Source organism: Myripristis murdjan, chromosome 16 (assembly GCF_902150065.1).
Source record: "Myripristis murdjan chromosome 16, fMyrMur1.1, whole genome shotgun sequence".
Taxonomy (NCBI): domain Eukaryota; kingdom Metazoa; phylum Chordata; class Actinopteri; order Holocentriformes; family Holocentridae; genus Myripristis; species Myripristis murdjan.
Window position 1 is genome coordinate 21,656,797 of NC_043995.1, and position 27,909 is coordinate 21,684,705.

Consider the following 27,909-nt stretch of genomic DNA (forward strand, 5'->3'; position numbering starts at 1 on the left):
GTGCTCTGAGTGTCACTCTGCACTTTATCAACCAGTCAGGCCCTGGGTCCCTTTAATCCTACTTCCTTCTTGTCTCGTGCACAGCTCCCATAGCCACGCCTGGACGTGTCAAAGCAGAGCAGGCACAAAAGGGGTATTTATAGATAGGCCAAAGGTAACGTAATGGAGTTAACACCTGCTGTGGACCTCTGAAGCAGCAGGCTGTCCACATAGCTGTCCCGTGACACTGTATACTTGAACAGCCTTCTCCATGCGTTGTTTTTCTGCGCTCTTTCACTCATAACACTGCAGACGGATTCATGCGTCAGTTTCAAAATTTGCTCCAATCATCCCATTCTTCTCTCCAAAGTCCAAATTTAATGCAGTATTTTTATTCACATATAAGGCATGCAAATAAACTCACAGTAAAGATTAGACAGAGGATGTACACTAAAAATACAGGTCAAATCAACTGTGGTTACAATAACTGTTGTGTTTTTTTGGCGAGAACACTTACTCTAGAACCTCACTTTCGGCTACAAAATAGTCAGTCAATATAAAATGAACAAGTTAATCAATAATGAATCGGTAATCACTACTGACCAACAATATTCAAGCAGGTGAGAGGAGTTCATCATCATAGCGAGGGGTTAAAAATTTTAATCGGCCCAGCGTTCTTCCCATCATCTGCATCACATGGGTTATAGAAGGGGAACAGAGGAACCAAGACCGTATCCATGCTGAAAGTGAAGAGCGGCGCCATGGTAACAGCATTATAGAAGGACACTTCCTCTTTGTCACAGTCTAAGAAGACTCCAATGCGAACAAGGTTGGTAGACACATTGATCCTGGTGGGCTTTGGGTCAGTGCAGGCCATGATGGCCCCTTTCTTCAGCGCCAGGGTCCAGAGGCCATTAGATGTGCCAGAGGAAGCCATCTCCCCTCTGTGGACGTCGTCTCGTACAACGCCCAGCCTCCATGCTGTCTTTCGGCCCACCTCCACCTCCCAGTAATGTCGCCCTGTGGTGAAGCCCTGGTGCCCCATCACACAGTAATAGTAGTGAAACCTTCGTGGGTTGGGCTGGCACGCCCCTACTTCTTTGTCCTCTTCAAACCAGACCGAGGTGCAGGAGGGCGACAGGGTGAGGTTAGGGTGGGCTGTGTCAGGGTCAAAAGTCACTGATGTTATATCTGTAAATGGACAGTAAGGAGTATAGTGAGGTTTCTTGTTGTGATGCATTTGTTGTATCGGCTGACATATATGAGCATACTTGGGTAGAGGCAGCTTTTCATGTGTTTCCAAATCCTGTACTGGATGGGGCCCACAAACTTGCCAGAGCGCACCTCTGTGTCCACCTCTGCCGGGAGGACGAAGCTGACCTGAGACCTGCGTGGGCAGAGGGGACAGTGCAGATAGGGGAGGAGTGTAATGATGGATAGCAGAAGGATAAGACCTGGTGGATATGCCAGGGGAAGGATTATGGAGATAGATTGATGTGCAGAAATGGGAGGAAATGCCAGACATGCATATTGATGATTGATGAGTTAGGGGGAAAATAGGGAAGACAGCAAAATACAGTTAGTTTGTGAAAAAAAAAAAAAAAAAACTAGAAAAAAAACCTGCCTCTTTATGAGATCTTGAATTTCCTGCAATGAAAGAAGGAATTGGGAAAATAAGTTGCCATTTTGATGGTTAAAAAAAACATTTTACTTTAAAATAAGTTAACATATGCACGCAAAACTAGAAACAAATGTTTATTTCGTTATTTATTTTTAAAATCATAATCATTAAGTTTTAGTTTGGACTTTATCTGCCCAGTCCATTCTTAAGTGTCAACTGTCTCGTGTTGTTGCCTGAGAAAACTGTTTAGGCTCTGAGTGTCTGTAATTGATCAAATCACTGCCAACAGAGAGCAACAGAACAGCTAACAGGATTGCTTTGCAAGCCTGGACTTGTGTCTCTCTGCGATAAAGCTGCAGTGCCACCCTCAGCTGCCAGCAGAACTGAGCCCAAAGGGTCCGAGCAAAAGGACCAATTATAGACAGTTATTTTCACGAGTCACAAGTGAGGCAAGGGAAGTTTTGTCCTGCGCCCAGGGAATACTGACTTTGACCCTGGATAAACCCACATGTTGCTGTTGTGCAAACAAGTGTCCAGTATGTTCTATGGAGAGACTCCAAACCATTCCCTGTCACCTTTTTTTCTTCTCGCTCATCTCAGCTGTCTGAGCTCAGCCTAACTCCACATTTACAGCACCTGAGCTTTAGGATGACTGTATTCAAGCTGAAAGCAATCTGATTTTACATCTGTTGTGTGTTAACATTTCTTTTTCAGCGATTACAACAAAAGCTGGCTCACTTTGAGCAGTTTAGGGCTGTCGTCCTCAGTCAGTTTGCTGTTGAGCACAGAGATGGCTCTCTCCAGGTCTCTGCCCTGCTCTGCAATCTTCTTCTCCCTCTCCTTCAGCAGCTTCACTTGTTTCTGCCTTTCTTTCTTCAGTCGTTCCAGGTCCATACACTCCTCCTCGTCCAGGAAGCGATGGAGGTTCTGGAACTCGGCTCTGATTTCTCGCTCCAGATCCTCAAACCTGCTCTGAAAGATTGGAGATAAACAACATATAAAATTGTCAACTTTGTTTGGTTGTTTGTCAAATTATGTAGTATGTAAATATGTGCACATGTTGCAATTACAGAATTTTTCTAATTGACTTTCAACAGAATACTTATGAATATATACTCAAACATTTATTACCAAAACAAGCCCATATTAAGTTTCTATGGAAAATGAAAATGGTTAATAAAGCAAGTACCTCTACTTCAAGTGACTCTGTGTATGTCTCTCTCTCCGCCTCCCTGCACTCATCTAACTCATGCTTGATTCTTTTAATAGCCTGGATAAGCTTCTCCTGTAATGTACACACACACACACACACACACACAGATATACACACACGCACACATAAAACATACATGACCGATAAGACACAGGAAAAGTGGAAAACGAATACAAAGAAAGAAATTTAACATAGTGCAAACTGAATTTCTTTGCCTGTGACCTATAATCTTGACTGGAATGTCAAATCAAACCGTGAGAGAAAACGTGCTTCACCTCATGGTGTGTCAGCTCCTGTTTTTGCCTCAGGCACGACTCGTACAAGGTGGAAACCATAAAACGTGACGCTTACCTTTTGATCAGCGAGACGGCTTTTATTGCAGTTGTTGTTGTTGGTATCTTGTATGTGATTTTTGTACATTCCACTTTTTCCTAACATGATAAGAAAGAAACAGAGGACTTAGGATGAAGTGCAATAAATAAAGTAAGGAGTTAAAAGGAGGGACGAAGGGTAGGACATTTAAGAGAGAGAGAGAGAGAGAGAGAGAGAGAGGGAGAGAGAGAGAGAGAGAGAGAGAGAGAGAGAGAGAGAGAGAGAGAGTACACACCAGCACACATGCCAGGCCAGCACTATCAAAGCAACAGAGAGACCCAAACGTACATCCAAGCAGAAAATTATCCAGAAAAAAATATGTTGACAAGTGCAGGTCACTGCCCACTGCTTGGCTGGAGAATATATGGATTCATTAGCAGACGGAGAAGAGACGCAGAGAGGTGGAGGGCTGTGGCTGCCAGGGGGGCTGGCTGGCAGCAGCGATTTATGGCAGCAGACACAGAAGAGTCTATTTCTGTCTGCCAGTGTCTTTGGAAACAAAGACGAATCTGGCAGGGGAGAGAAACAGCCAGTCAGTCAGATATTGTGTTTCATATGGGATTGTTCTGCCTGGAAGGAATGCAGAGCTGTTTATTTTTGTAAAAATAGTTTATTAATGTCTCAAGCCTGGGAGGATGCAGGGCAGCGGCTATGAGATATTACAATGCTTTGGTAATTACATTAAAGGATGCTGTTTGGCTGGCTGCATCCCGCTGTGTCTTACATTATCTCCAGAGTGGAGGTCTGGCCTGAAACGTACAGTCAGCATTTTTCCTCTCGCCGTGGCTAAAAGTACATGAAGTCCTACCCCTTGCTACTGTCCAACCACATGAGACTTAATTCTTTCTGTTTTTCTCTTCAGATTTGTTTCTATTCTGTGCCCTGCACACACACACATGCACACGGTCTGGCAAATGGTTGCAGCATTACTCATCTCTGAGAATGTTCCTCATCTATAATTCATGGCGCAGGGTCCTGGCAAGTGACTGCACTCTGCGCAGGTTGGGCTGCAAACTCAGTGCACTACAGAAGGCTCTGCGGTGGGTGGATAGGACACTTAAAGGAGGATGCATAAATCAGCCATACTGATTGAAAACACTGTAGCCTTTTGCCACAGGCAGACATTCCTGCCACCAATAATAATTCATAGCAGTGATTTACAACCCCAGCTCTCTATTTCCCTCTATCAAATGTTGCTTTCGAGTCAAAGATTTCATTCTCAGACCTGAATAACTTCCATGTTCAAAACCCCATTATTTACAGTTTTCGCTGTATTCTCTATGTGCCCCACCCCATGGTCCACTGATCTATTATACACTCATACAGGCGACAATACAAGCACATTTTTATTATAGATCACACACACACACACACACACACACACACACACACACACACACACACACACTTATTCCCCCCTTCCTCCCCCTCCCCAGCTCACGTGCCATCACGATCCACCCACCGCGACGCATGAAAATGACGTCACCGACGTAAACAACATCATGTCGCACAGGCAGACCCAAGCAAGAGGTACATTAATGTTTACTCACTTAATGCAAAGAGTTTTAAAACCATAAATGCCTATTATAATTCACAGCAACTTGTTGAACCCTGACTGGAAAACAGTGCAGCTCCGGCGTGCCCTGCGTCGTTGCTATGCGGATGTGTGTCGCTAACGTCCGGCTAACAGCGTTAGCTAATATTTCAAATGAAATTCAATGAGGTCGACCAACTATAACTCACATAATCAGTTTGCAGTCCGTATCATGGCATATTCAACCTTCGCTGTCAAAATGTATCTCGTCGACTGCTTACACTCTAATTTTAAATAACTTTAGCGTCGTTTATCAGTAAATTTGACGTACAACGGTTTACTTTCTCCTGTGTTGCATTTCAGAAATGAACGGCCAAGCGGACGTAGAGGTCGACTACAAGCGGAAATACAAAAACCTCAAACGAAAATTAAAATTTCTGGTCTACGTAAGTAAAATTCTGTTGTTCGAGTGTTTTACAATAACGACGTGGCTCTTGTTTAATCTATATTGAAGTGAGTGTGTGTCTTTTCGTTCAGGAGCAGGAGTGTTTCCAGGAGGAGCTCAGAAGGGCGCAGAGGAAACTGCTCAAAGTCTCCAGGGACAAAAGGTAGACAAGCTGAGCAGGATCACACAGGCTGCCTCCAACATCATCCACTCCCCCACACCCAGTCTGTCAGACATGAAGGACAGGGCCATCACATGCTCACACACACACACACACACACACACACGCACACATTCTCAATAATAAATGACTCCAATCACCCCCTCAGCCCACATTGTACAATACTGCCACCAGGCCGTAGAGCAGGGTTGCCAGATCTGTGAGACAAAAGCAGCGAAACAGCAACTCAAAACCAGCCCAAAACCCGCCCAAACTGGTATAAAAAGGCCCCAAAAATCAGCCCAATACCAGAACTCAAAATATGCCCATAAAAATCCATATATGTTGCTTTTAAAGTCCAATAGCGTTGCTATAATTGCATAAACATTAAAGGCGAAACAGTTCTTTCACCTCTTTATTTTACAGTATATCAGAACTTAAAATATAATATGGGATACCATACTTCAGCTGACAGGCACTGGGCACGAGTGGTGCTGATGATGTGATTGGACATGTGCTGAGTGGCCTCACACAGCATTGGCATATTATTTGTCTGTGGAGCATGTGACATATGTGGATAGTTTATATGCTGATCTGGCCCGGAGTCAGTTTGACAAGATTTGGGCATAAACATTGCTCATTCAAAATATGAATCTTTATTCATGTCTGCCCAAGCCCAACCCGCGGACAAAATTTGTTACGCGCGGCAACACTTAAAAAGTAGCCCAATTTGGCGGAAAAATCGCGGACTTGGCAACCCTGCCGTAGAGACAGGACTATAAGATGGAGAAAACCTCGCTGACCCAGTGTGGACCCAGGCTTATATATATGTGTGTGTGTGTGTGTGTGTGTGTGTGTGTGTGTGTGTGTGTGTGTGTGTGTGTGTGTGTCATACGTGCTTATGTGTTGGGACATGAGGAGGATTGAAGGTTATTTGCTTATGTATCTCTATGTATATCTGTATGTTACAGTATGGCTATGCCTCTGTGTTTTGTACAGGCTATGAAAACAAATTTTCTGCGGAACAATAATGACTATATCTAAATATTTAATCATTATATTATGCAAGCTAGAGTGAATAACAAATATACTCACTTCTTTTCCAGCTTCCTCCTGGACAGACTGTTACAGTATGAGAGGGTAGACGAAGACTCATCAGGTAGTTATTCATTCAAAAACACTTTTTTTGTCCCAAGGTGCAGTGTGGAACAAAACAACAAAACAGTCACATTCATCATACATGTTCATCATAGACAACTAGACAAATGAGTGAAAAAAAAAAAAAAATCCAAAACAAATCTAATAGTTTTTATCTTATTACCAGTGACTAAAAGGAAATACTGTTTACTTTTTACCAATTATGGCATCTCATCCTTTAGGCACTTTTAATAAGTGCAGAAATTTCATTGCTTTACTAATTACTTTGGCATGTGTATGTTTCTTAAGAAATGTGTAGTCACTGAAGTGTCAAAGCCTGTCTACTTTATTATCAGACTAGTATTCCTTGTCCTCTGTCCCAGATTCAGATGCAACAGCTTCCTCAGAAAACAGTGAAGGAGAAGGCCCCAGGGAGAGGGAGAGGGAAAGAGAAAGAGAAAGAGACGGAGGAAAGAAGTAAGTTGGACATTTCATCACAATAATACAGAGGATAGGCCCAACAATAAACACTGCCCTCTAGCCCAGGCGTAGGATAGTTCAGTAATTTCATCAGTTCCTGTCCTGGTTGGGCTTCAAGGTTTGAGGATTTTCATTTTATTTGACCCAGAATTTCAAGAGATTCAAGAGAGTTTTATTGGCATGCGTACCATAAATCAGATGGTCATACTGTACAAAGAAATTCTTATTTTGCTGCTCCCCCTTCCATGCAAAAGATTTAAAGTAAAAATAAAATTAGAAAACCAACCGGGTCAGAGATATGGGGGAAAAAAAAAAAAACAAATTTGTAATGATAGAAGCTCAACACTTCTGTCATTAAAGAAGCGCAATACTTTTAGGCCCAGATTTCTTTAAACCTTTAAGGTGTACAAAAACCTCAGCATTGTTCAATATCATCAGCAATTTGTTTGACTAATCTTGAATTTATTCCCTTGATTTTGCACATGCTGAAAGTTTTTGCACCCAAGAAAGGCTTTCATAAGATGTTTTGTGTGTCATATCAGGCGAAGGAGTAGTCCTGGTGCGAGCCTTCCTTCATCATCATCATCCCCACATCTCTCTCTGCTGCCCCGTCCTGGTGTAAACCCCCTGCAGTCATCAGGCTCTGGGCCGTACCTCAACACAGTGAGTAGTCGTCCTCCTTTATAGGATGTCCAGAAACAGTAACATTGTTGCCATTATCATCTCCCCATCAGCACACATAATCCCTGTTTTAAGTTGGCATTATTTATATGATTCGATTATTTTGTCATTTTATTCACAAGTCTTTTTTTTCTCTTCCTTTGTTTTCTTTCTTTTGTTGGTTACAATGGCTTCATTGTCCTTGCACTGTCTTTGTACATTCTTGTGTGTATGTTTGTGTGATTTTGTGTTTGTGTGTGTATGTCTTTGTGAAAATTGCCTATGCCTGTGTGCATGTGTGTTTGCGTGGACAATTGGCAACTGGGGCCTGTGTGCGTGTTGGGCAGATGCCCTTCCCACCAGAGTATTTGGCTCCTTCTGCTGAACGAGTGAAGAGAGAGAGAAAAACAAAGAACCCTAAAAACAAGAAAGAGCCATCGGGGAAGGTGAGAGAGGAAGAGGGGAGAAAGACGCTTAGTGAATAGAATATGTTGCACAGTCTTACACACACACCCCTTTCTTAAAACCTGTATGTGGATATGCCATGTACGTTTAATAGATAGTTGTATACTACAGTCACCATATACATGCCAGGATCACAGTGAATTGATTCAGTACACATAGTCCTTGTGGTAAATAGTGAAGTGTTGATAATGTGTTGTTTGTTACTGAAGGCATGCAGGCAAAAAAATGTCGTAATATCATAAATTCATCATACTGCAAACCAAACGTTTATGCTTATTTTAATACACCTCTTTCTGGACAGTGTTTTAGTGATTTTTTGCAATCTACCCCAGAGTAATGGCATTTCCAATACACTGATGTTGCAAAAAAAATGTCCACTAAGTCATTTGAAATTCACTAGTAAGCAAGTCCTTCAGTTAATGGACATGCCGCATGCTCTAGCTTGACTTACTGGGCAGATCTATGTTGCAACCACTGACCTGTACCCTTCTTTCTCCATCATGTTTTTGTCCTCCCTTTCTTTCCTAACTTCTCTGTCTTGCTTCGCACAGGTTGTGGCCCCAATGACAACTAATTACCCATCAACCCCTGCAACCACCCCGGCAGCCAGCGGCCCATTCAGCTGGGTTCCCAGACAGATGCTCAGTGGAGACGCTGCTGAGGAGGAGGGGGAGAGCGACGGAGACAGCGACAGAGGGGATGAAGACAGGGGGGAGGGAGATGAGGCTGAGTTAGTCATTGATATCCCCAATGAGTGATCCGAGTGTTCGTGTTCAGATGTATTTATGTGTGGCGCTGCGGTATTTGTGTCCGTGTATTTGTGAGCAAAAATACGTGATTGTATGTGTTTTTGTGTTCAGTGACCCATTCCATAATTTAAAAAGCAAAGCCAAGCTCCCCCCTGTGGACTGTTGCTTAACTGCAATGTCACTTCCAAAACAATATCCCAGAGAAATAGGGCATTTCATAATTATGTTGATAATTTGTTTAGCAGCAAAATACTATTTGTCAGGTTGTTAGGAAAGCACTGTTTCTGTAAGATATTTGAATATTTTGGCAGTCACAGTTTTCCAGGTACCTGCTAATTGTCTTTTTGGCTTAGCTATGCACAAACTGTGTGACTCGAACAATGCATGTCCATCTTGAAGAGAATTTGATTACGTGTTTTCCTTTGGTGTCTAACTTCCATGCCAGATTTAGTACTGAAGAAATATTAGTGAAGGACTGTTCTGGTATAGAGATGTCCTGAAGGTTAAAATCTTACCTGTACTTTCCTTTGACGATTTAGGAGATATGGCTGTCATTTGGAATTATGTTGGTGTTTTTTTGGTTGTTTTTTTAATAATTGCTGAAATCAATACTTTTTAAAACAGTTATTTTATTTGTACTCACAAAGAAGCAAATTAAAATTCAACATTTCAGCTGACTAAGCTTATTCTTGTTTAAAGCTTAAAAGGGATGTTTTTACATATACAGGTACATTATGTATATACATGCTGCAGAAGTCATTATAACAATTGTTTCTAGGGTTCTTGTGCATTTGTCTTTTATATTGCAGTTTTTGGTTCTCAAACAACAGTGGGAATGCTTGAAAGCAGTTTATAGTGTGAGATTTGTTCACAGCCACACCCAGAGCATCACACCCTGAAGCTCTCATACCAAAGCCACACTCAGTCACCGAGGTATGCTCTACTCTGTGTGTGTCTGCCTACTGCAAATATGCAGTGTGTAATAAGAACATGTACTAATATAAACATTTGAAAGAGAAAAGTCACAAAAGGCATTTGTGGTTGTTATAGAATAAAATTGATCTTTATTGTCCACCTGGATGATAAAGAAATATGGAAATTTGAAATTTGTCACCAAGCACAAGTAGCAACAACATTATGACCGGCAAGCATACACGACTTGATTTGTGCATGACTTTCTTGGTTTATGCCTCTTCATACCATCATACCATCCTTGACAGAGAGCCCAGAAGCACACTTGGCTCATGTTGGCCATAAGTCTTAAGCAACATGAAGGCAGCCTGGCTGGATTCCACCACTTTCAAAGGTCAAAAAGAGAGAAGTTTTTTTTTTTTTCCTCTGGTGCTTTCACAGACAAGCCTTTGAGATTTGATGCCAATTTCTCTTTCTGTTTCATAACGATTTTGAAAATAACTCTCCAGTGCAAGACTTCATGTCCCAACAGGCATATTTGTGATACTTAAGAAGACAGCCGCACTCCTCAGACCATGAAAGGGATTGCTTTTTGCCTAGGACGTTACGTTTCAAGATCCACTGCTCTCCAGGGTGAGACTATGACCCATGACTTTGACATTACAAGGATTAAACTTTAATGAGGGTTTCATGAAGAGACTCCTATATTTTGACCACATCATTACATTTAGAGGTCAGTTGCCACATACAACAAGCCCATTCTGCACCAGGTTAATATTTGTGAGAAGCCGCATGATTTCAGCTGGATTAAATGCTTCCATGCAAATACTTGACTTGATATAATACTAAGTCAGCACTTAAAGAGAAGGAGTGTGCCCTAACAGGAATAATGAAACACTGAGGTTGTCAATCAAATGATAACCCATGCTGAAAGGGCATTGTTTGGGAATGCAGACTTACAGGTAATTGGCAGCTCTTAATGGATATGGGTTTGGCTTGTGTACCTAACAGCAAAGGGCGTTAAAGGTGTAACTACAGAAACACAGAGAGGGAGGGGTAACGTTGAGGCACAGCCAGAGGCAGAGTGAAAGAGGGAGGGACTGACAGAGGGGGTGAGGTTGTCAGGGAAAGGGAAATGAAGGAACAAGAAAGATTGTGCCTGCAACCCACATTCACTCCTTCAGATTGGAGTTGACATTAAAAGAAGACAGGCATGACTGGAGACATATTGGGACAGAGATCAAGAAGCGAGTGAGAAAGACAACAAACCATCAGCAGAGCTTGCCAACCTGGGCCACCATTATCTTTTCCATCTAAATACGGAAACCTCTGGATAATTTATAAGCCTCTACCTCTCGCTGGGCGTGTGTGCTGGAGACAGTGAGAGGGGGGAGTTGCTGAGCTCACCACCACCATGCTGTGTCCTGCTGCTGTCAATGCAGCTGCTGTGGCCGGCTGGCTGCTGGCAGTGCTGGGCCTCGGCCTGTCTCTTCCAGCTGAGGACAACTCAGAGCCAGGCTTCTCCCTCTGCAGCCACTGCTTCTACAGACAGACGCCCCCTCGGGGAGCCTCTGCAGGGCCACTGCTGCGGCCGCTCTGCCACAGTCTGCCCGGGGGACAGGCGCTTGCCACTCTGTACAGTCCGACCTGTGACACAGCTGTCTACTCTGCCTTCCATCTTAGCCATGGATGGACACAGAGAGGGGGAGAGGAGGGAGAGGAGCTCGTGGTAAGAACACATCTATCATGCTGTTAAAAACTGGTTATTATCTGCAGAGGGATGATGTGATGTGCCATCAGATGTAACCTCACAGACTGGGGTTACAGAGCTTATGCAGCTTGAGTGTAGGTCTGCAGTGCAAGCAGCAAACATTGTAAACAATCAGTGCTGGTAGCTGACCAAAAACCCCTATATTTGAAATTGTAATATATACAGAATAAAAGCAAAGATGGGTAAGATTTTATTTGAACCTGTGCTCATAAGACACTCATGTCACACAGTCATAAGTGTGACATAAACATTAATGAATATTTTTTGCAAAGTCAGCTTTGAAGCGAAGGTGACATTTGACTGAATGACACTTAATGACAATCATCAAAAATATCCGTTCATGTTCGTGACAGCTATGATGCCATGCTTGTGACAGTGTTATGTCACAATGTATAATGATAATATATAATCATTTTATTTGTAGAGCATTTTTCAAGCAATAAACACAAAGTGTTTAGCAAGGTGAGAGATTTCAAAACAACCGCAAGCAGAAAAAAAGTCTAAAAAAAAATATTCAAAAGCAGCTGCAAGAGCTAAACTTACACAAATATACACATGTTAAAAACATAAGCAACATGAAACAAGACTTTAAAAAACAAGACTGTACAATAGTCAACAAACCATGAGACGGCTGGAAATTGTTGCTCAAGACTCGACCTTTAGCAAAACTCCTGCACTCCCTTACATAAATATGAAAGACTGGTGGTTTCATAATTTTGGTGAAATAAGGCTAGTATAGTTTGCACAAATTGCCATCAGCCTAAATATATTGTGTAATGTATGGAAACCTTTGTAATGAGCTAGGAACTTGTCTGCTTAAGCAATGACAATGCAGTATTAAGTATTTAAAATGATTGCTAAACAACCAATAAGTTAATACAGTTTGGTGTAGCTGTTTTGATTTAGATTTTTGTGTTTGAACAATCTGTTTTTTTGTCTCTGCTTTTCTTCCAGACAGTGAAAGAAGAAGATGGCTTTCAAGTTCTGGTGCCAGCTCTACTCAGAGGAAGTGGAAGTGCCTCTGAGCTCGTCTCCCCTGCAGACTCCCCTCTGCACCTCTGGGACTCAACAGTCACAACGCTGGTCTCGTCAAACATCATTCCACAGTGCAGCGCTGCGGGGGGTGATCTCTATATCCTGACCGGGACGGCAGGACTCGGGCCTGCAGGAGATGGAGAGGAGGAATGCGAGTCAAAGTTGCTGTGGTCTGCAGTGTGCTGTGCTGTCTCAGAGGGGGAGGGCGGCTTCAGTGTGGGGTTAATCAAAGAGACAGGGGAAGAGGAGAGGGAGGTTAGTGTGAACGAGCTGGAGGAGATGCTTGGAGCGACAGAGCTGTTCTCTGGGGGCTGTGGAGCAGCAGGCGGCAAGACTGAGGGAGGCGTAACGGGGCCTCTTAGTGACGAATTCTCTGGAAATTTAGTAAAGGTGGATTCAGACACTACAGCTCCAGACACAGCAGGGGAACAGGTGGGTTCAGATACCACCAGTCAGAATTCAGATGACAATGCTGAGGAGAGCAGGGAGGCGTCAGTCGCTGCCGAGCGGGTATCCAGCCTGGATGCTCAGCCAGAGGAGGCTCAAGTTGCCGATGTCACACAGGAGACTTCAGCACAGGAAGTGACATCAGAGTACCCTCAGTCATCAGATGGCTATGAGACTGCGGCTGCTCTGGAGTCAGACACAAACTCCAGCAGCATCGTGGTCTACATCATCTCCACCACCTTCTCCCTCCTCACGGCTCCACTCTGCCCCGTGGTCAACACCATCACGCAGTTACCTGGACAGGTGATGCTGGTCAAATCCTTTGTTTTGAGTTTTATTTTTAAGCAATGCAACAACAAGGACACCGCTTAAAGCAATTAAAACAAGCACAAAAAAATACGCCAACATTGAGTGAGGTCATTTTGCTGAAAGAAACAGCTTTATGTGTGTCTGTGACTGTCTTTGATTGAGTCCTTGAGTCTTTATTTCAGTCACTAGGATGACAAGTGACCGTGGGAGGCTTTAAATCTGAAGTACAATGCATTCCCTGTCTGTTGTTTTATTATAATCATCCCTTTTGTCTCTCCTGTCATTTTGCTTCAGGTGACATATGTACTTCAGGAGGACCTGGGAGTTCTCTGTGCGCTACCTGGGGACACCTTCTCCCTGCTCCACCTCATGACCTCTGACCTGGTGTCTTGGGCCGGCTCCGCTGTGGACATGCTGCTGGGCATTGGGGACACCTGCTTCTCTGGCATGTACCACTGCACCTCCTCCATGCTGGGAGCCCTGATGGCCAGCTGCCAAACTGGTGTCACTGGTGTGGGAACCCTGGCCAGTGACACAGTGGGGATATTTGGTGGTGCAGCAGATAATGCTTGGTGGGTGACCAAACTGTTTGGAGGGAGGCTGTGGGAGCATAGTGAGGGCTATGTAGGCACAGTGGTGTCTGAAATTGGGGGTCAGGCGCAAGCTGTGGGTGGAGGGTTGGGAAAGCTGGTGTGGAGAAGTGGAAATGGGGTGGGGAATGTATTTAGAATGGGAGGGGGGTTTGTAATGGGGACCATTGAGATGCTTATTGGTGCAGTGAGGGAGGCTTTTGGCCACGAGTCAGACTGATTGGGGCAAGAATCCAGATTTGATGGGACTTTTGCACATTATTCCTGGTTTTCTTTTGCAAACTTCTTCACTAAATGGGATTGAGAAGATGAAAGAAAAACAATTATGAATTTGATAGACACTACTGACATGATGCCTTAGCTGTTGTCTAGAGAGATTACTGCTTTTTCTTTGAAACCGAGTGAATCACATCATTCACACCTTTGTGAAAAGTAGCTTAGGCTTTTTTTTTTTTTTTTTTTTTTTTTTTTTTTAAATTTTTGACACAAGGAACCCGACTGTAAATTGAAAACAGTGTGCTTAAGTTCAGTTTTCTCATACAAGGTTTTTGGGAGAGCAACTGCTCTTGTATAATGAATGTTTGCCTCTGTATGTTTCATTAAAAGAGAACGCTGGCTTGTGTACATTTCGTCTTTTGTGTTTTGTTTGTCCTATGGAAATGTTTTTCCTAATTAAATCAAGACCATTTTTACAGTCTCTTTTGTTGGACTGTCTTAGATTAATTTACCGAGGTTAAACATAAGATAGATAGATAGATAGATAGATAGATAGATAGATAGGATAGGATAGATAGATAGGTATACTTTATTGATCCCAGACTGGGAAATTCACACGTTGCAGCAGCATCATCAATAAAAACAAAAAAATAAAATTAAAAATTAAAATTAAAAGTATATACAGTAGATAATAAAAAATGGCAATTACTATTACTACTACTGTTATTATTATTATTATTATTATTATTATTGTTTTTAATCGTAATTTTTGGGACTTCCTCGGTGTGGCGGAAGCACCACATCAGCGGATCCCTGAAACCGGAACACGTTGCCTCCGTTGCGTCAGACGGCGGAGTGGCGGAGTGGACTCATGTGGGTCTTCCTTGTATGCTAGCACAAGCTGACGTCTCTTTCTGTTTCATTCAAAGGTACGGCAAGCTTTTTTTTTTTTTTTACAAAACGCTGCAGTAAGAAGTGCTGTATTCCGCCGAGATTATTACGAGAGTTGCATTAACGAGGTGAACGGCTGCGGGCGGGTGAGCCGAAGCGCCTCATTCATTTAGCTAACGCGGCTAGCAGCAACTCGTCAAAGTTTGGACTTGTGCGAATAATCAGCTCAGCTTGTTTGCCTCGTCCTCCTGTCAGCTTGCAGTGCTTTGACAGGTGCTAGACAGCAATTTTAAAGGGTAAAGAGCCACCTTGCTAGCCAGCTAACACAGCTCTCTACAGCCGCATTCACAGCACACACTTACTTTGGTGATACTTATAATTATAGCCGTAACTGCTATTTTTATTTTGTAAGTATAGCTCGCTCTTCTCCAGTAGTCCGTTTTCACAGCAGCCATTTTTTTGACATGAAATGGTAGTGTACAGCTGTCAGGTTATGAAAGCCTCTCCTTTGTCTGTGGTCCTTTTCAATATTTCTTCCATTTTTTCCCTGTTGCACCTGAGTTTTTTTTTTTTTTGTGTGTGTGCTTTTACTTGCAAGCCGTGAGGATTAAGTCAGGGGGCTGTCGTCCTCTTTGTTTGTTGTAAACCTGTGGGCATGTAAAGCCCTTTGAGACTGCAAAATTAAACTTGAACTTGAATTTGAACATGTAGTCCAGTCATTTTATGAAAAAACCTAGGACAAATTGCAAGAGAAGCAAACTCAACTGATTTTGTATCCTCGGTTTGTCCTGAGTGAGGGGAAAAAAGTCTCAAGAAATCCCATTGGTGGACAGTTTTGAAAATCACCTATTTATGACCACATATTAACAAAAAACACTGTTTTTAACACACAGGGGAAAGGGGTTCAACATTTTACTTTCAGATATCACTATAAAAATTCACAAGTTGATTACACACACAAAGACAAGAAAAAAAGTCAATGACAAGTTCTTTGAATTATTTTGTTTACACATGCATATCACACATTATCTGATTTGATATGCGCTAATGTGTGATATGCATGTGTAAACATAATAATCCAAAGAACTTGTCATTGACTTTTTTTCTTGTCTTTGTGTGTGTAATCAACTTGTGAATTTTTATAGTGATATCTGAAAGTAAAATGTTGAACCCATTTCCCCTGTGTGTTAAAAACAGTGTTTTTTGGTATTATATGGTCATAAATAGGTGATTGTCAAAACTTTCCACCAATTGGATTCTTTGGGACTTTTTTCCCTCACTCAGGACAAACTGAGGATACAAAATCAGTTGAGTTTGCTTCTCTTGCAATTTGTCCTAGGTTGACCCCAATTTTGGCCTAAAATGACTGGACTAATGGGGCAAACACAGCTGTTACTGATAACATTAATTAAAGTTCAGGTTGCTTTAGGTTTAACAGAGCTAGGGCAGTATTACATACAGCAGTCGGGTTCATTTTGTGCAGGAATACTATTTATCTGTTTTTGCATATAATATGTTCACCAGTAAAAGCAAGGTTACACAAAAAGCATATACACTCGCCAGTATCCCCACCCTAACATTGTCTCTAACCTTAACCATGTTCTGAACAGTGACTATGTGCACATACCGTCAAACTGGAGATACAGGTTTCCACATTTTAAATAGGGTCAGAATGAAATACTTGTTGTTGTGTCAGTCAGTCCTAAAGTTAAATGAGGACTGCAATCCCAGATCAAATTTACGCTGAAGTACCTTGGTATCGAGCACGGAGGATTGTCCTCAGCGACTGTAATGCCATGTAAATCATCATCAATCATTCAATCAGTTATTGTTCTCCACCAGGGATGGCCTCTCTCTTCGTGTCCCCTCACCCTGATGACTTCAGGAGCCTTCTAGCTCTCATAGCTGCTGAGTTTTGCCCCACGTCCCGTCCCCGGACCGTCACAGAGGACCCCCCCGCGTCACTGAATGCCCGCTCCAGACCCACCCTGCTGCTGGGCACTCGGGATGGTGACAGTGTCCTGAGTGGGGCCAACGCTGTGGCCTGGTATTTGGCGTCACAGGGAAAGAGGGCTGGTGTGGATGCCAAGCAGCAGAGCCAGGTGTGGCAGTGGCTCAGCTTTGCAGACAATGAGCTCACCCCTGTGTGCTGCGCCGTGGTCTTCCCACTGATGGGGATGATGGGGGTGGATAAGAAGGTGAGGGAGGGGAAGCCAAATGCACACATCTAAACGCATCTCATTTATTCTCGCTGGGTTTCATTCTGTGACACTGTTTGCTGTGCTTCCTCACTCAGCTCCAGCAGAGTTCTCGTGTGGAAATGATGCGTGTTCTGAAGGTTCTTGACCAGGCTCTTGAACCTAGAACCTTCCTGGTGGGAGAGAGCGTTACCCTGGCTGATATGGCTGTAGCAATGGCTGTCCTCCTGCCATTTAAATATGTACGTATTGGTTCACTTTGTTTTTGTACGTCTTCTTGTCATACCTGTTTGTCGACGTAGTTGATTTTTATCTCTGAGTCTTTTACCTCAGCTTACCTCAACAATGCAGAACTGCGTTGTCTTGAGCAGTCTTTGCTGCACGTCAGCCTTTGACTGTGCTTTTTTTCCTTACGTTTGTTACTCTTTTTCTTGTTAGGCATTGGAACCACCCGATAGAAAGGTCTTGACCAACGTCACCAGGTGGTTCACAACCTGCATCAACCAGCCGCAGTTCCTCAAGGTCCTGGGGAAGACCACCTTGTGTGAGAAGATGGTGCCTGTTACACCGAGGGCAAACGCTGCTAATGCCAATGCTGCTAATGCCAATGCTGCTAATGCCAATGCTGCTAATGCCAGTCCTGCTGCTGATGCCGCCGCCAACGGTCAGATTCTCATTTATGGACGTCACCGTTCAGGAGTGTTACGTTTTTGAGTAAATATTGAGTGTCTACAGTATCGTCATTTTGGGGATCTTTTCTCATTCAGGCCCACCAAAGACAGAAGCCCAGCTGAAGAAGGAGGCAAAGAAGAGAGAAAAGATGGAAAAATTCCAGCAGAAGAAGGAAATGGAGGAGATGAAAAAGAAGCAGGGACCAACAGAGGTAAAGTTACTAGGCTTCAGTAGCCTATTTTTTTTTTTTTTTTATGAGATTTTGGTGCAACTTAAAAAAATATATTAGTGGTACAGATACCAGCACTGTTGCCTTTTAGCTATAGATTTTAGTCTATTTTCCTTCCTGTTGTGCTGGCTCAACAGGTATGTTCTGTTCTTTATCTCAGAAAAAAGCCAAACCTGAGAAGAAGGAGCTGGGAGTGATCACATACAGCATCCCTACCCCGCCCGGGGACAAAAAAGGTGCTTAATTAGTGTGGTTGGAAGTTTGTGTTACCTCCTTTGTAACATGGGTAAACACTTTATGATTACAAGTTTAGCCTTGGCCTTTTTTATGTTTAGGGTGTTTCTGTTCATCTGTTTGTCTCCTTATTTTGGTGTCAGATGTCATCAGCCCGCTTCCTGACTCCTACAGTCCCCAGTATGTAGAGGCTGCCTGGTATCCATGGTGGGAGAAGCAGGGATTCTTCAAACCCGAGTATGGGGTATGGCAGTTCTGTTGTATCAACTCACTGGAAAATGTCATATTTTCAGTTGTTCAGTACAGTCAGCAATAATATGTTAATCTGGCTCCATGCCCTATGTTTTGCAGAGGAAGAGTATCAGTGAGCCGAACCCTCGTGGCATCTTCATGATGTGTATCCCTCCACCTAATGTGACTGGATCTCTTCACTTGGGTCATGCTCTCACCAATGCTATTCAGGATTGTCTGACCAGATGGTAATTAAAATTGGACTGATTGTAATAACCTGAAATTCCTATTTTTTAGTAAGACTCAACACATAGGATTTCAGTCCATCCCTTTATTCAAGGTCTGGAAGTTTTATGTTTTCTTCTGTCTGTCTAGGCATAGGATGCGAGGTGAGACCACACTGTGGAACCCTGGCTGTGACCACGCCGGTATCGCCACCCAGGTGGTAGTGGAGAAAAAGCTGATGAGGGAGAGGGGTATGAGCCGCCACGACCTGGGCAGGGAAAACTTCATCCAGGAAGTCTGGAAGTGGAAGAATGAGTGAGTGGGGGAAGTTAAGTGGAGAAGTGATGTGAAAAATGAAAAATCAGAGGGAAGAACTGGAATAAAGACGCAGTCGTAACATAGCTCATTTGTTTTTCAGGAAGGGAGACCGTATCTACCACCAGCTGAAGAAGCTTGGGTCCTCATTGGACTGGGACAGAGCCTGCTTCACCATGGACCCTGTGAGGATCTGAACTCTCTGAATTCTATCTCTATTTGAACAAAGTCTGAATATATATATTTGTTGTTCTCATGACTATATGTTTTTTCTATCCAGAAACTTTCCTATGCAGTCCAAGAGGCCTTTATCCGTATGCATGATGAGGGAGTGATTTACAGGAGCAAGAGGCTGGTCAACTGGTCCTGCACCCTCAACTCCGCCATCTCTGATATCGAGGTTAGTGTATTCTACATTCATGCATAGACCACTGATAACCCTGTGATAAGTTTATAAGTTTAATACACCTAATTTGCCACTGATAGATGAGTCTTTACTGTTGTTTGGTTTCCAGGTGGATAAGAAGGAGCTGACTGGCAGGACTCTGTTGCCTGTGCCTGGATACAAGGAGAAAGTGGAGTTTGGTGTGCTGGTGTCTTTTGCCTACAAGATAGATGGATCAGGTAATTGAATGCAAGGACAGAATACAAATGTTCTCAGGAACTATCCCTTTGGGCCACTTGCGTAATAATTTCTTCACATTACCCGCACTCACACACTTAACCCTGTAAGATGGAGATTAGGTCGGTAATGAATGATGCTGCCTGTCTGATGATCCTGTAGATTTATAATGCCCTAATGTCTTCTATAGTCACCAGTTGTGGGTTGGAACATTATTCCCCTGACATCTGTATTGGGATTCTACATCAATCCACACCTTTGACAATAATAATAATAATATATAATAAACCTTTTTTATATAGCACTTTTCTATTACAGGGTTTACAAAGTGCCTCTTAGACAAAAAACCTAAAACAACCTAACAAAACCAGAACAGAGGAGGATACATGAATGAAGTATTTAATAAAATAGGGGGAAATAGCGGAACAGTAAAAACAGTCAGAGACATTATAAAAGGCAAGCCTATAAAAGTGATTCAGCGAACCTGATGATCTCAGCTGATGTATTTCAATGTTTAGGGGCCCCAACAGTCAAGGCACAGTCACCCTTGTTTTATAGCCTCGACCTTTTGAACAAGCAGCACAGCAGCATCTGAGGATTTTAACGAGTGAGATGGTATATATGGAGTGAAAAAAATCACAAATGTAACTGGTTGCCAAACGCGTTAGAGCTTTAAATGTAATCTAAGATCTTAAAATCATCTCTAAAAGTTAACAGATAACCAGTAGAGCGATGCCACCATCAGTGAAATATGCTTCCACTTTTGAGCGCCCGTTAGAAGCCTGGCAGCTGCATTTTGTACAAGCTGAAGGTAGGCAGGGGACTTTAAACTCAATCCTTGTGAACAGGGAATTACAGTAATCTAGGCCAGTGGTAATGCAGGCATGAATAACAGTTTCCATATTTTTGATGGAGGGGAATGCTTTGATCTCTTAAAATTATATGGCTCGTGGGAGCACAACATTAAATTTGGAATATTGATAACACATTTTTCTGTCTTTTAGATGAGGAGGTGATCGTGGCCACAACTCGTATCGAGACCATGCTGGGAGACACTGCTGTAGCGGTTCACCCTGAGGACCCCAGGTATCAGCACCTGAAGGGAAAAACAGTGCTGCACCCCTTCTGTGATCGCAAGATGCCAATTGTCTTCGACGACTTTGTGGACATGAATTTTGGAACAGGTAGGCACGGATGCAGGAGAGGATGAGCTGCTTATGTTGGTGCTTTTAGACCAGTGTGCTGAGAGTGAGTAATGATCATAACAAGTCGTTAAGCCAGGCCACTGCCCTCATTACTGCTGTTCTTATTTCCTCATCCCTCTCCACCACCTCTTGTTCAGGTGCTGTCAAGATAACCCCAGCCCATGACCATAATGACTATGAGGTTGGAGTGAGACACAATCTAGCCTTCATCAACATCCTGGATGAGAATGGCTTGCTCATTAACGTGCCTCCTCCCTTCCTGGTATAGTGTCTCATAATCATCTGTCCCCCTGCAGTGTGTGCATTTGTACTCTGACACCAAAAGTCATGCTTCTTCGTAATAAGCGCTGCAAAATGATTTTTTTTCCTTAATCCTTCACTGTTGTTTCCGTGCCCCCTAGGGTATGAAACGCTTTGAGGCCAGGAAGGCAGTGCTGCAGGCTCTAAAGGACAGAGGCCAGTTCAAAGAGATCAAAGACAATCCCATGGTGGTGCCAGTCTGCAGGTGGGTTGTGTTTGTGCTTGAGTAGTGGAGCGCAAGTTATTTTTGTTTGAAATCTTCTCTGTAAGATGCTCATTTAAGCTCCTGTTTGTGTTTACCCCATCAGTCGCTCCAAGGACATTGTGGAGCCCCTGCTGAAGCCTCAGTGGTATGTGAACTGCACAGACATGGGCAAGGAGGCTGCAGATGCTGTGAGGGAAGGAAGGCTCAAAATCATCCCGGATCACCACCTGAAGACCTGGTTCAACTGGATGGACAATATCAGGTGATTAACTCCTCATTTCTAATTGATGGTAATTCCTGTATGCCTGAGTCAGGCATGAGCTGAACAGTAGTGGTTAAAATGACAGTGCCTATTATTTTCCTAGAGGCTGTGATCACAGTCATTACTCTATGATTCAAAATTATTCAAACCTTGGCTTGTTGTATCAATATTTTGACAGATTTAAAATACAGTAAGCATTTTTAAATTAGATGTCTCATTATTGACGATATGCCAGTATTCTACTATTACTAACTGTGGAAACTAAACTTGGGAGAGAGTATTCTGCACATTTAATTGTGCGGCCCCATTTTATAATTTGTCCGTCTGTCTGCTGCTCTATTCCAGGGATTGGTGCATCTCTCGGCAGCTGTGGTGGGGTCACCGAATCCCTGCTTACTTCATCACTGTCAACGACCCCTCTGTGCAACCAGGAGAAGTAAGATGGCACACACATAAAACCTCTTGACATTCTCATTATGCATTCCTCAGTCTCTTTGCTTAAAGTTTTTCTTTCCTTCAGGATGTGGATGGTCATTACTGGGTGAGTGGGAGGACAGAGGAAGAGGCCAGGCAGAAGGCAGCAAAACGCTTTAATGTGTCTGCTGACAAAATTTCACTCAGACAGGGTAAGATCTGGCAGCTTATTCGTTTTTACAGTTCCATTACTTCCACTGTAGTAAAGGTTATCTAATCAGTGAATTTTGCCGCTTTCTGCTCTGCTGCTGTTTTTGTTAGGTCTTGCTTGAAAAAGAAATTTCAGATCTCATTTGGATCTTTCTGGTTAAATAAAACTTAAAAATTGAAATGAAAAATTAGATGCCATGCCACCATCCATAGTCACACAAATGTATTCATTTTCATAATTCTGTGTTGCTGTGTTTCAGATGAGGATGTTCTGGACACTTGGTTCTCCTCTGGTATTTTCCCCTTCTCCATCTTCGGTTGGCCTAATGAGGTAAGACATTAAGAGAGATCAGCCAGCTTCATGGTGACATACAGTGAACTTCTCTATAAATAGATCTGATGCCTTATGAAAATCAGTTTCAACAGAAACACTATTCAAACATTTCTAAGTTTGGTGATCATTGTCTTACAGGAATATGCCCAACATGTCCTGATGAAATTAAAAATTTTCTAAACGCACTTTCAGTGTCTCATTTGCATATTAACATCTGTTAAAACTTCATTGCTGTAACCTTTTTACACTTTTTATGTATAATACATGATGTCTTTTGTCTCTTATTAGACACAAGACTTGAGTGTGTTCTACCCTGGCACCCTGCTGGAGACAGGTCATGACATCCTGTTCTTCTGGGTTGCCCGCATGGTGATGATGGGGCTCAAACTGACTGGCAAACTGCCTTTCAGAGAGGTGAGGCCTGTGAAACTGCCAAGAGGACAATGGAATACAGTATGATAACATATATTAGTTTTAACAGCCCGACGGAGCTAAGTGGTGATGTTTTATTACAGGTGTATTTGCATGCGGTGGTGAGGGATGCCCATGGAAGGAAGATGAGTAAATCTCTGGGCAACGTCATTGACCCCCTGGATGTCATCACAGGCATCTCTCTAGAGGTAATGTATGACCATGCTTAGACACATGCCCAGTCACTCAGACATGTGCAGTACCCACACACTCTTTCCCTCTGTCCCCTTTGGGTTGTCTTTTACACGGTCACCACATGCACATTGCTCCCTTGAGGCCCATAGTCTTATGTAAGCTTTATTAAGCACCTTTTTCTGCCTCCTACAAGCTTTTATTGAGCCCATCAATCTCTTCACCAGTTTGGGAGGAGCTGCTCAGTCAAACGGAGCAGACTTGCCCTCTAGAGGGCACTGAAGGTCTTGTATTGAGCTGCAGCTCCTTCTTAACAAGTGTTTTAGAGAGCTTTGACCAGGCAGTCCAATTAATACATCAAAAAGAAGTTGAAAGTTGAAAAGACAGTTGTTAAACACGCTTAACATCTTTGTCTTTCACTCATGAACATCCCTCCTCCTGCTTTCGCTACCCTTGCACCTTCCCTTCCTCCCCCCAGGGTCTTCATGCTCAGTTGAAGGACAGTAACCTGGATCCATTGGAGGTGGAGAAGGCAAAGCAGGGCCAGAAGTCAGACTACCCCACCGGCATCCCAGAGTGTGGCACAGACGCTCTCCGGTTTGCCCTGTGTGCCTACACCAGCCAAGGTGAAACTCATTTATCTTTTGCTTTTCTTTTTCATACTTTCTCCCAGTTCTGCCTCCACTGGCCAGTGGCCTTGGCAAATGCCTTCATCCCGACCTTGACTTCAGTAGATATGCCAAAGTGCTGCGGTTAGTCAGCCATACTGGAAAATGAGAATTAGAACACTCATAGGACACTATATAGGACACTACAAGAAAGTTAAATGTTGCAATGCCAATTTAGTGTATAATTTACAAAACTATTGCATCTATTGTATGCCTTTCTGTGAATGCTGTCTGTTGCAATGTGTGCTGTTTTTGTTTGTTGTTTGTGTTTTTTGTCTTGCTTTTAAGCTACTGTCTTGTCCTTTTAAATTGTCCCTTGGGGACAAATAAAGTAATTTGAATTTGAATTCCTTAAAACAGTAGTGACTTGATTATCCCTTTCTGTCTCTCCCAGGCAGGGATATCAACCTGGATGTCAACCGAATCTTGGGTTACCGTCACTTCTGCAACAAACTGTGGAATGCTGTGAAGTTTGCCATGAAGACACTGGGAGACAACTTTGTGCCATCAGAGAAAGCCCAGGTGAGTCCAGGGTAAAAGGCTGAGGGATAGTGGAAGGGAGCACAGTGATTTGGCCATATTTATATTCATCCAGTGACATCCCCACCATATTTTGACTGAGCAAACTTCTGTTGTTGTTGTTTTTTAACCTTTTATTGATCTCAACATTTGCTTTTCTCATATGCTGCCTGACAGAATTGTCCTGCTTTGTATTCATATAGTGGCACAGTCACACCTGCGAGCTGGCCAACCCAACCAGTCTTTCCTGGTGGGGTTTAAATGCCATGCTCAAGGGCATGTCAGTGCCCTGCTCAGATTACTAACAGATATTTTTTTTTACAATTCTCAACACCACCTCATTCTCCTCTTCGATCCTCCCAGCTGTGTGGAGAGGAGAGTGTGTCAGACAGGTGGATTCTGTCCAGGCTAAGTGCGGCTGTGGCTCTCTGCGGTGCTGGCTTCCAGGCCTATGACTTTCCAGCCATCACCACGGCCATCTACAACTTCTGGCTGTACGAGCTCTGTGACGTCTACTTGGTGAGAAAATGGTGTGATCAGCCTGTGTGCATTAATCTTGAATGGATTTTCTGAGCTCATGGTTTTGCAGATGAGGAAAAACTTCAATGAAATCTTGTGATATTGACTTGTGATATTGACTCATTATCTAACACATTCCACATTCTGCAGGAGAGTGTGAAACCAGTGTTCAGCAAAGCTGAGGAAGACAGTGCCAGCCAGAGACAGGCCCTGGTGTGCAGACAGACCCTTTACACGTGTCTGGAGGTTGGCCTCCGCCTTCTGGCTCCCATAATGCCTTTTGTCACTGAGGAACTCTTCCAGAGATTACCACGGCGACGACCCCAGGACAATCCCCCCAGCATCTCTGTGACACCCTACCCAGAAACCGATGAGGTGAGAAGAGGGAAGCATAAAAGAGGGTGGCAAATTCTCACTTACATGCAAATGATGAAACAGATGCATTTTTTGCCCCAAGTGGGAAATTGTGAAAACATCACTTATTTTGGATGTCAGATGTTTTCCAGTTGGGTTTTTGGTGATGTTGTTCCTCCATCTTTTTTTTTTCATGTTGTCATAGTTCTGCTGGCACAGCGAGGAGGTGGACCATCAGATGGAGCTCGTAATGACTGTGGTCAAGACGATCCGTTCACTCAGGGCCGATTACAACCTGACCAAGACTCGTGCTGACTGTAAGATGACACAAAATAATCCATGGAGGTTATGGAAAAAAGAAAACATGACCCTGATCTCTGTCTGACCATACATGATCTAGGGCTGGGTGATATGGACAAAATCATATATCACATGTTTGAACAAATGCCTCAGTATGGATACTGTAGGAATGACTACTGGTGCTTGTGTCATTATATTTACACACAAGAGGAGATTTTGATAAACAATTATTAGTAATGAGGAAATTCTGACCAAGAAGGTAGAGGAAAATAACAGCTAGAACAGCCTAATGAGTTCAGAAAATTGCATCCCTTTACTGTAATCACTGTGTCTGTCAACTTGTATTAACATCAGGCCTTGAGTTATTACAGTTTTAAATTCAGATAGCTGTTTCTGGATTCTGTTTCCTGGATATATTACCAAAGTAGTAAGCTAACAGCTAGTTAACAGTGGACCATATTCCTACCTAAAACTGATAAAACAGCAATGCTGAGTTGAATAATAAAAGATGACTTGTCTAAAAATCAGTCTTATGTTAAATAAAAAAAAAAAAAGTTAAAAATGGTCTTAAAAAGCATTATTCTCTGATACCTGTAGACCATCTGGTAATACAGCCTTTAAAACCAGGAAAAAGTAACACTGTTGCCATATCATATTTCAGTATACAAAATCCCAGGGGATATCTCATTTAATCATGATATCAATATAATATTGTTATATTGCCCAGCCCTAACATGATCTCATTTACAGCCTTCCACTTAAACACACTGTTTTCATGCCAAGAAGCCTTTATCACTTCGGTGCCAGACACAAATTCTAGTAATGTGCCTTGTCATTAAGGTCTTTTTATAGCACCTAACCTCCAATATCCCGTTTCCCCCCCAGGCTACCTCCAGTGTATAGACTCAGAGACAGTGGCCCTGGTGCAGAAGTACAATCTGCAGATCCAGACCTTGTCTTACTCTCAGGCCGTCATACCTCTGACAGCCAGCCAGCCTGTCCCAGAAGGCTGTGCTGTGGCCATTGCCTCTGACAGATGTACTGTCAACCTTATGCTCAAGGTGAGAGTCAACAATCTGCTCTGCTTTCTATGGATCCTGCTGTCTGTCCACTCCAGACCTGTGACTAATACTGTGTGCATGGAGTTAAATTTGCCACATAAACCATCGACATTGGGTGCTAAACTTCAGACAATCAAAGTTCAATATTTACACTTCCCATGCACAGCCACTGTTTACAATCAGGTGCAAGCCTTATCTTAGGTTAAGCTAACCACTGCGCACTGAAATAACTTTACTGTAAGTTATGAGGAAGCAATACATTTCACCCATTCGCTCAACCTGAGGAAGCAACGGGCAAAACGTGTTGTACGCTCCCAATAAAGTTACAGTAGTTATTTCAGTGTGCGGTGGTTATTTATTTATTTATTTGTATTTTTTTTTCATTCAATATTTACATATCAGTTTATTATACCTTACTATGACTGACAGCTTACCTGATACTATCTGAGTAGTCTAACTATATTAATGCCTGACCCATCTGGTACTTCAGAAAACAGTCAGGGCCTAGTAGTTATTTTCAAAATGCTATTTGACCCAAGTCTACTCCAGTCCTTGAGTTTTATTTCGTTTCTTTCCCCCCTCTTGCCTTTTTTTTTTTTTTTTTTTTTTTTACCTGACTGGAAATAGCAAGATGTAATGTGAGTTACGACTGTTCAGCCTCCATCCGCCTCATCTGCCATTTTCTCATTCACATTTTATTTCTCCAGGGTCTCATTGATGTGGAGAAGGAGGTGACTAAGCTGATGACAAAGAAAGGAGACTTGGAGAAACAGATTGAGAAAGTGACAGAGAAGATGGCAAAGAATGACTACAAGGAAAAGGTGCCAGTCAAGGTGCAGGAGCTGGATGCTGAGAAGGTAGGAAGAAGAAAAAAACGTATTTGCAGGTTTTCCCCAAGTGTTAGACACAATTTTACACAGTAATTATTTCCCTTTCTCTACAGCTGCGCCAGAGCCAGATTGAACTGGAGAAGGCAAAAGAAGCCATAGAAAACTTCAAGAAAATGATGTAACTTTCCCCATAATTATGTAATGTTAGGATTTCTTAATATATCCATCTGTTTTCCTTTTTTTGTCAATGTATTGTTAATTTTCATATTAATTTTCAGAGTGGCTCTTAGCAGGGAAGGACTTGAATAAAGCTCTTATTATAGACAGTTGTCTCCGGCAAGGATTTGTTCCAGTGCAATCTATTCATCCTGGTATATTGTGTCTGTGTGCAATTTGTTAAGCACTGCAATCAA

At 42.8% G+C, this 27,909-nt stretch overlaps 4 protein-coding genes across 8 annotated transcripts; 3 read left to right on the top strand and 1 right to left on the bottom strand.

Annotated features, from left to right (window-relative positions):
• Nucleotides 1-35: 35 nt before the first annotated feature.
• On the bottom strand, nt 36-5,079 carry LOC115374248 (zinc-binding protein A33). Of its 2 annotated transcripts, none has more exons than XM_030073084.1 (7): nt 4,929-5,079; nt 3,165-3,244; nt 2,790-2,885; nt 2,339-2,572; nt 1,604-1,626; nt 1,251-1,366; nt 36-1,170 (listed from the first exon to the last, which is right to left on the bottom strand). In XM_030073084.1, the coding sequence occupies exons 2-7, from the start codon at nt 3,231-3,233 to the stop codon at nt 617-619; spliced, it is 1,092 nt and encodes a 363-aa protein (XP_029928944.1). In that variant the 5' UTR covers nt 3,234-3,244; nt 4,929-5,079; the 3' UTR covers nt 36-616. The 2 variants fall into 2 exon arrangements, with proteins under 2 accessions (XP_029928944.1, XP_029928945.1); XM_030073085.1 differs by lacking the exon at nt 4,929-5,079 and adding an exon at nt 3,474-3,536.
• Nucleotides 3,381-14,505, top strand: LOC115374220 (uncharacterized). Its single transcript, XM_030073038.1, has 4 exons — nt 3,381-3,412; nt 11,115-11,456; nt 12,453-13,283; nt 13,584-14,505. The coding sequence occupies exons 2-4, from the start codon at nt 11,142-11,144 to the stop codon at nt 14,097-14,099; spliced, it is 1,662 nt and encodes a 553-aa protein (XP_029928898.1). The 5' UTR covers nt 3,381-3,412; nt 11,115-11,141; the 3' UTR covers nt 14,100-14,505.
• ino80e (INO80 complex subunit E) lies at nt 4,637-9,493 on the top strand. Of its 3 annotated transcripts, none has more exons than XM_030073098.1 (8): nt 4,637-4,715; nt 5,083-5,165; nt 5,257-5,327; nt 6,431-6,483; nt 6,845-6,938; nt 7,484-7,604; nt 7,865-8,047; nt 8,618-9,493. In XM_030073098.1, the coding sequence occupies exons 1-8, from the start codon at nt 4,688-4,690 to the stop codon at nt 8,822-8,824; spliced, it is 840 nt and encodes a 279-aa protein (XP_029928958.1). In that variant the 5' UTR covers nt 4,637-4,687; the 3' UTR covers nt 8,825-9,493. The 3 variants fall into 3 exon arrangements, with proteins under 3 accessions (XP_029928958.1, XP_029928959.1, XP_029928960.1); XM_030073099.1 differs by having other exon boundaries at nt 7,919-8,047; XM_030073100.1 differs by having other exon boundaries at nt 7,949-8,047.
• A 382-nt stretch (nt 14,506-14,887) lies between the features above and the next one.
• Nucleotides 14,888-27,822, top strand: vars1 (valyl-tRNA synthetase 1). Of its 2 annotated transcripts, XM_030072971.1 has the most exons (29): nt 14,888-15,024; nt 16,829-17,184; nt 17,283-17,426; nt 17,623-17,848; nt 17,952-18,067; nt 18,246-18,321; nt 18,463-18,563; nt 18,671-18,798; nt 18,926-19,090; nt 19,194-19,275; nt 19,371-19,490; nt 19,606-19,714; nt 20,717-20,896; nt 21,055-21,179; nt 21,319-21,422; nt 21,526-21,684; nt 22,030-22,120; nt 22,205-22,310; nt 22,569-22,639; nt 22,931-23,056; nt 23,158-23,262; nt 23,724-23,871; nt 24,308-24,435; nt 24,796-24,951; nt 25,102-25,326; nt 25,511-25,622; nt 26,491-26,666; nt 27,374-27,523; nt 27,610-27,822. In XM_030072971.1, the coding sequence occupies exons 2-29, from the start codon at nt 16,831-16,833 to the stop codon at nt 27,676-27,678; spliced, it is 3,852 nt and encodes a 1,283-aa protein (XP_029928831.1). In that variant the 5' UTR covers nt 14,888-15,024; nt 16,829-16,830; the 3' UTR covers nt 27,679-27,822. The 2 variants fall into 2 exon arrangements, with proteins under 2 accessions (XP_029928831.1, XP_029928832.1); XM_030072972.1 differs by lacking the exons at nt 14,888-15,024; nt 16,829-17,184; nt 17,283-17,426; nt 17,623-17,848 and having other exon boundaries at nt 17,957-18,072.
• The last annotated feature ends 87 nt before the right edge of the window (nt 27,823-27,909 follow it).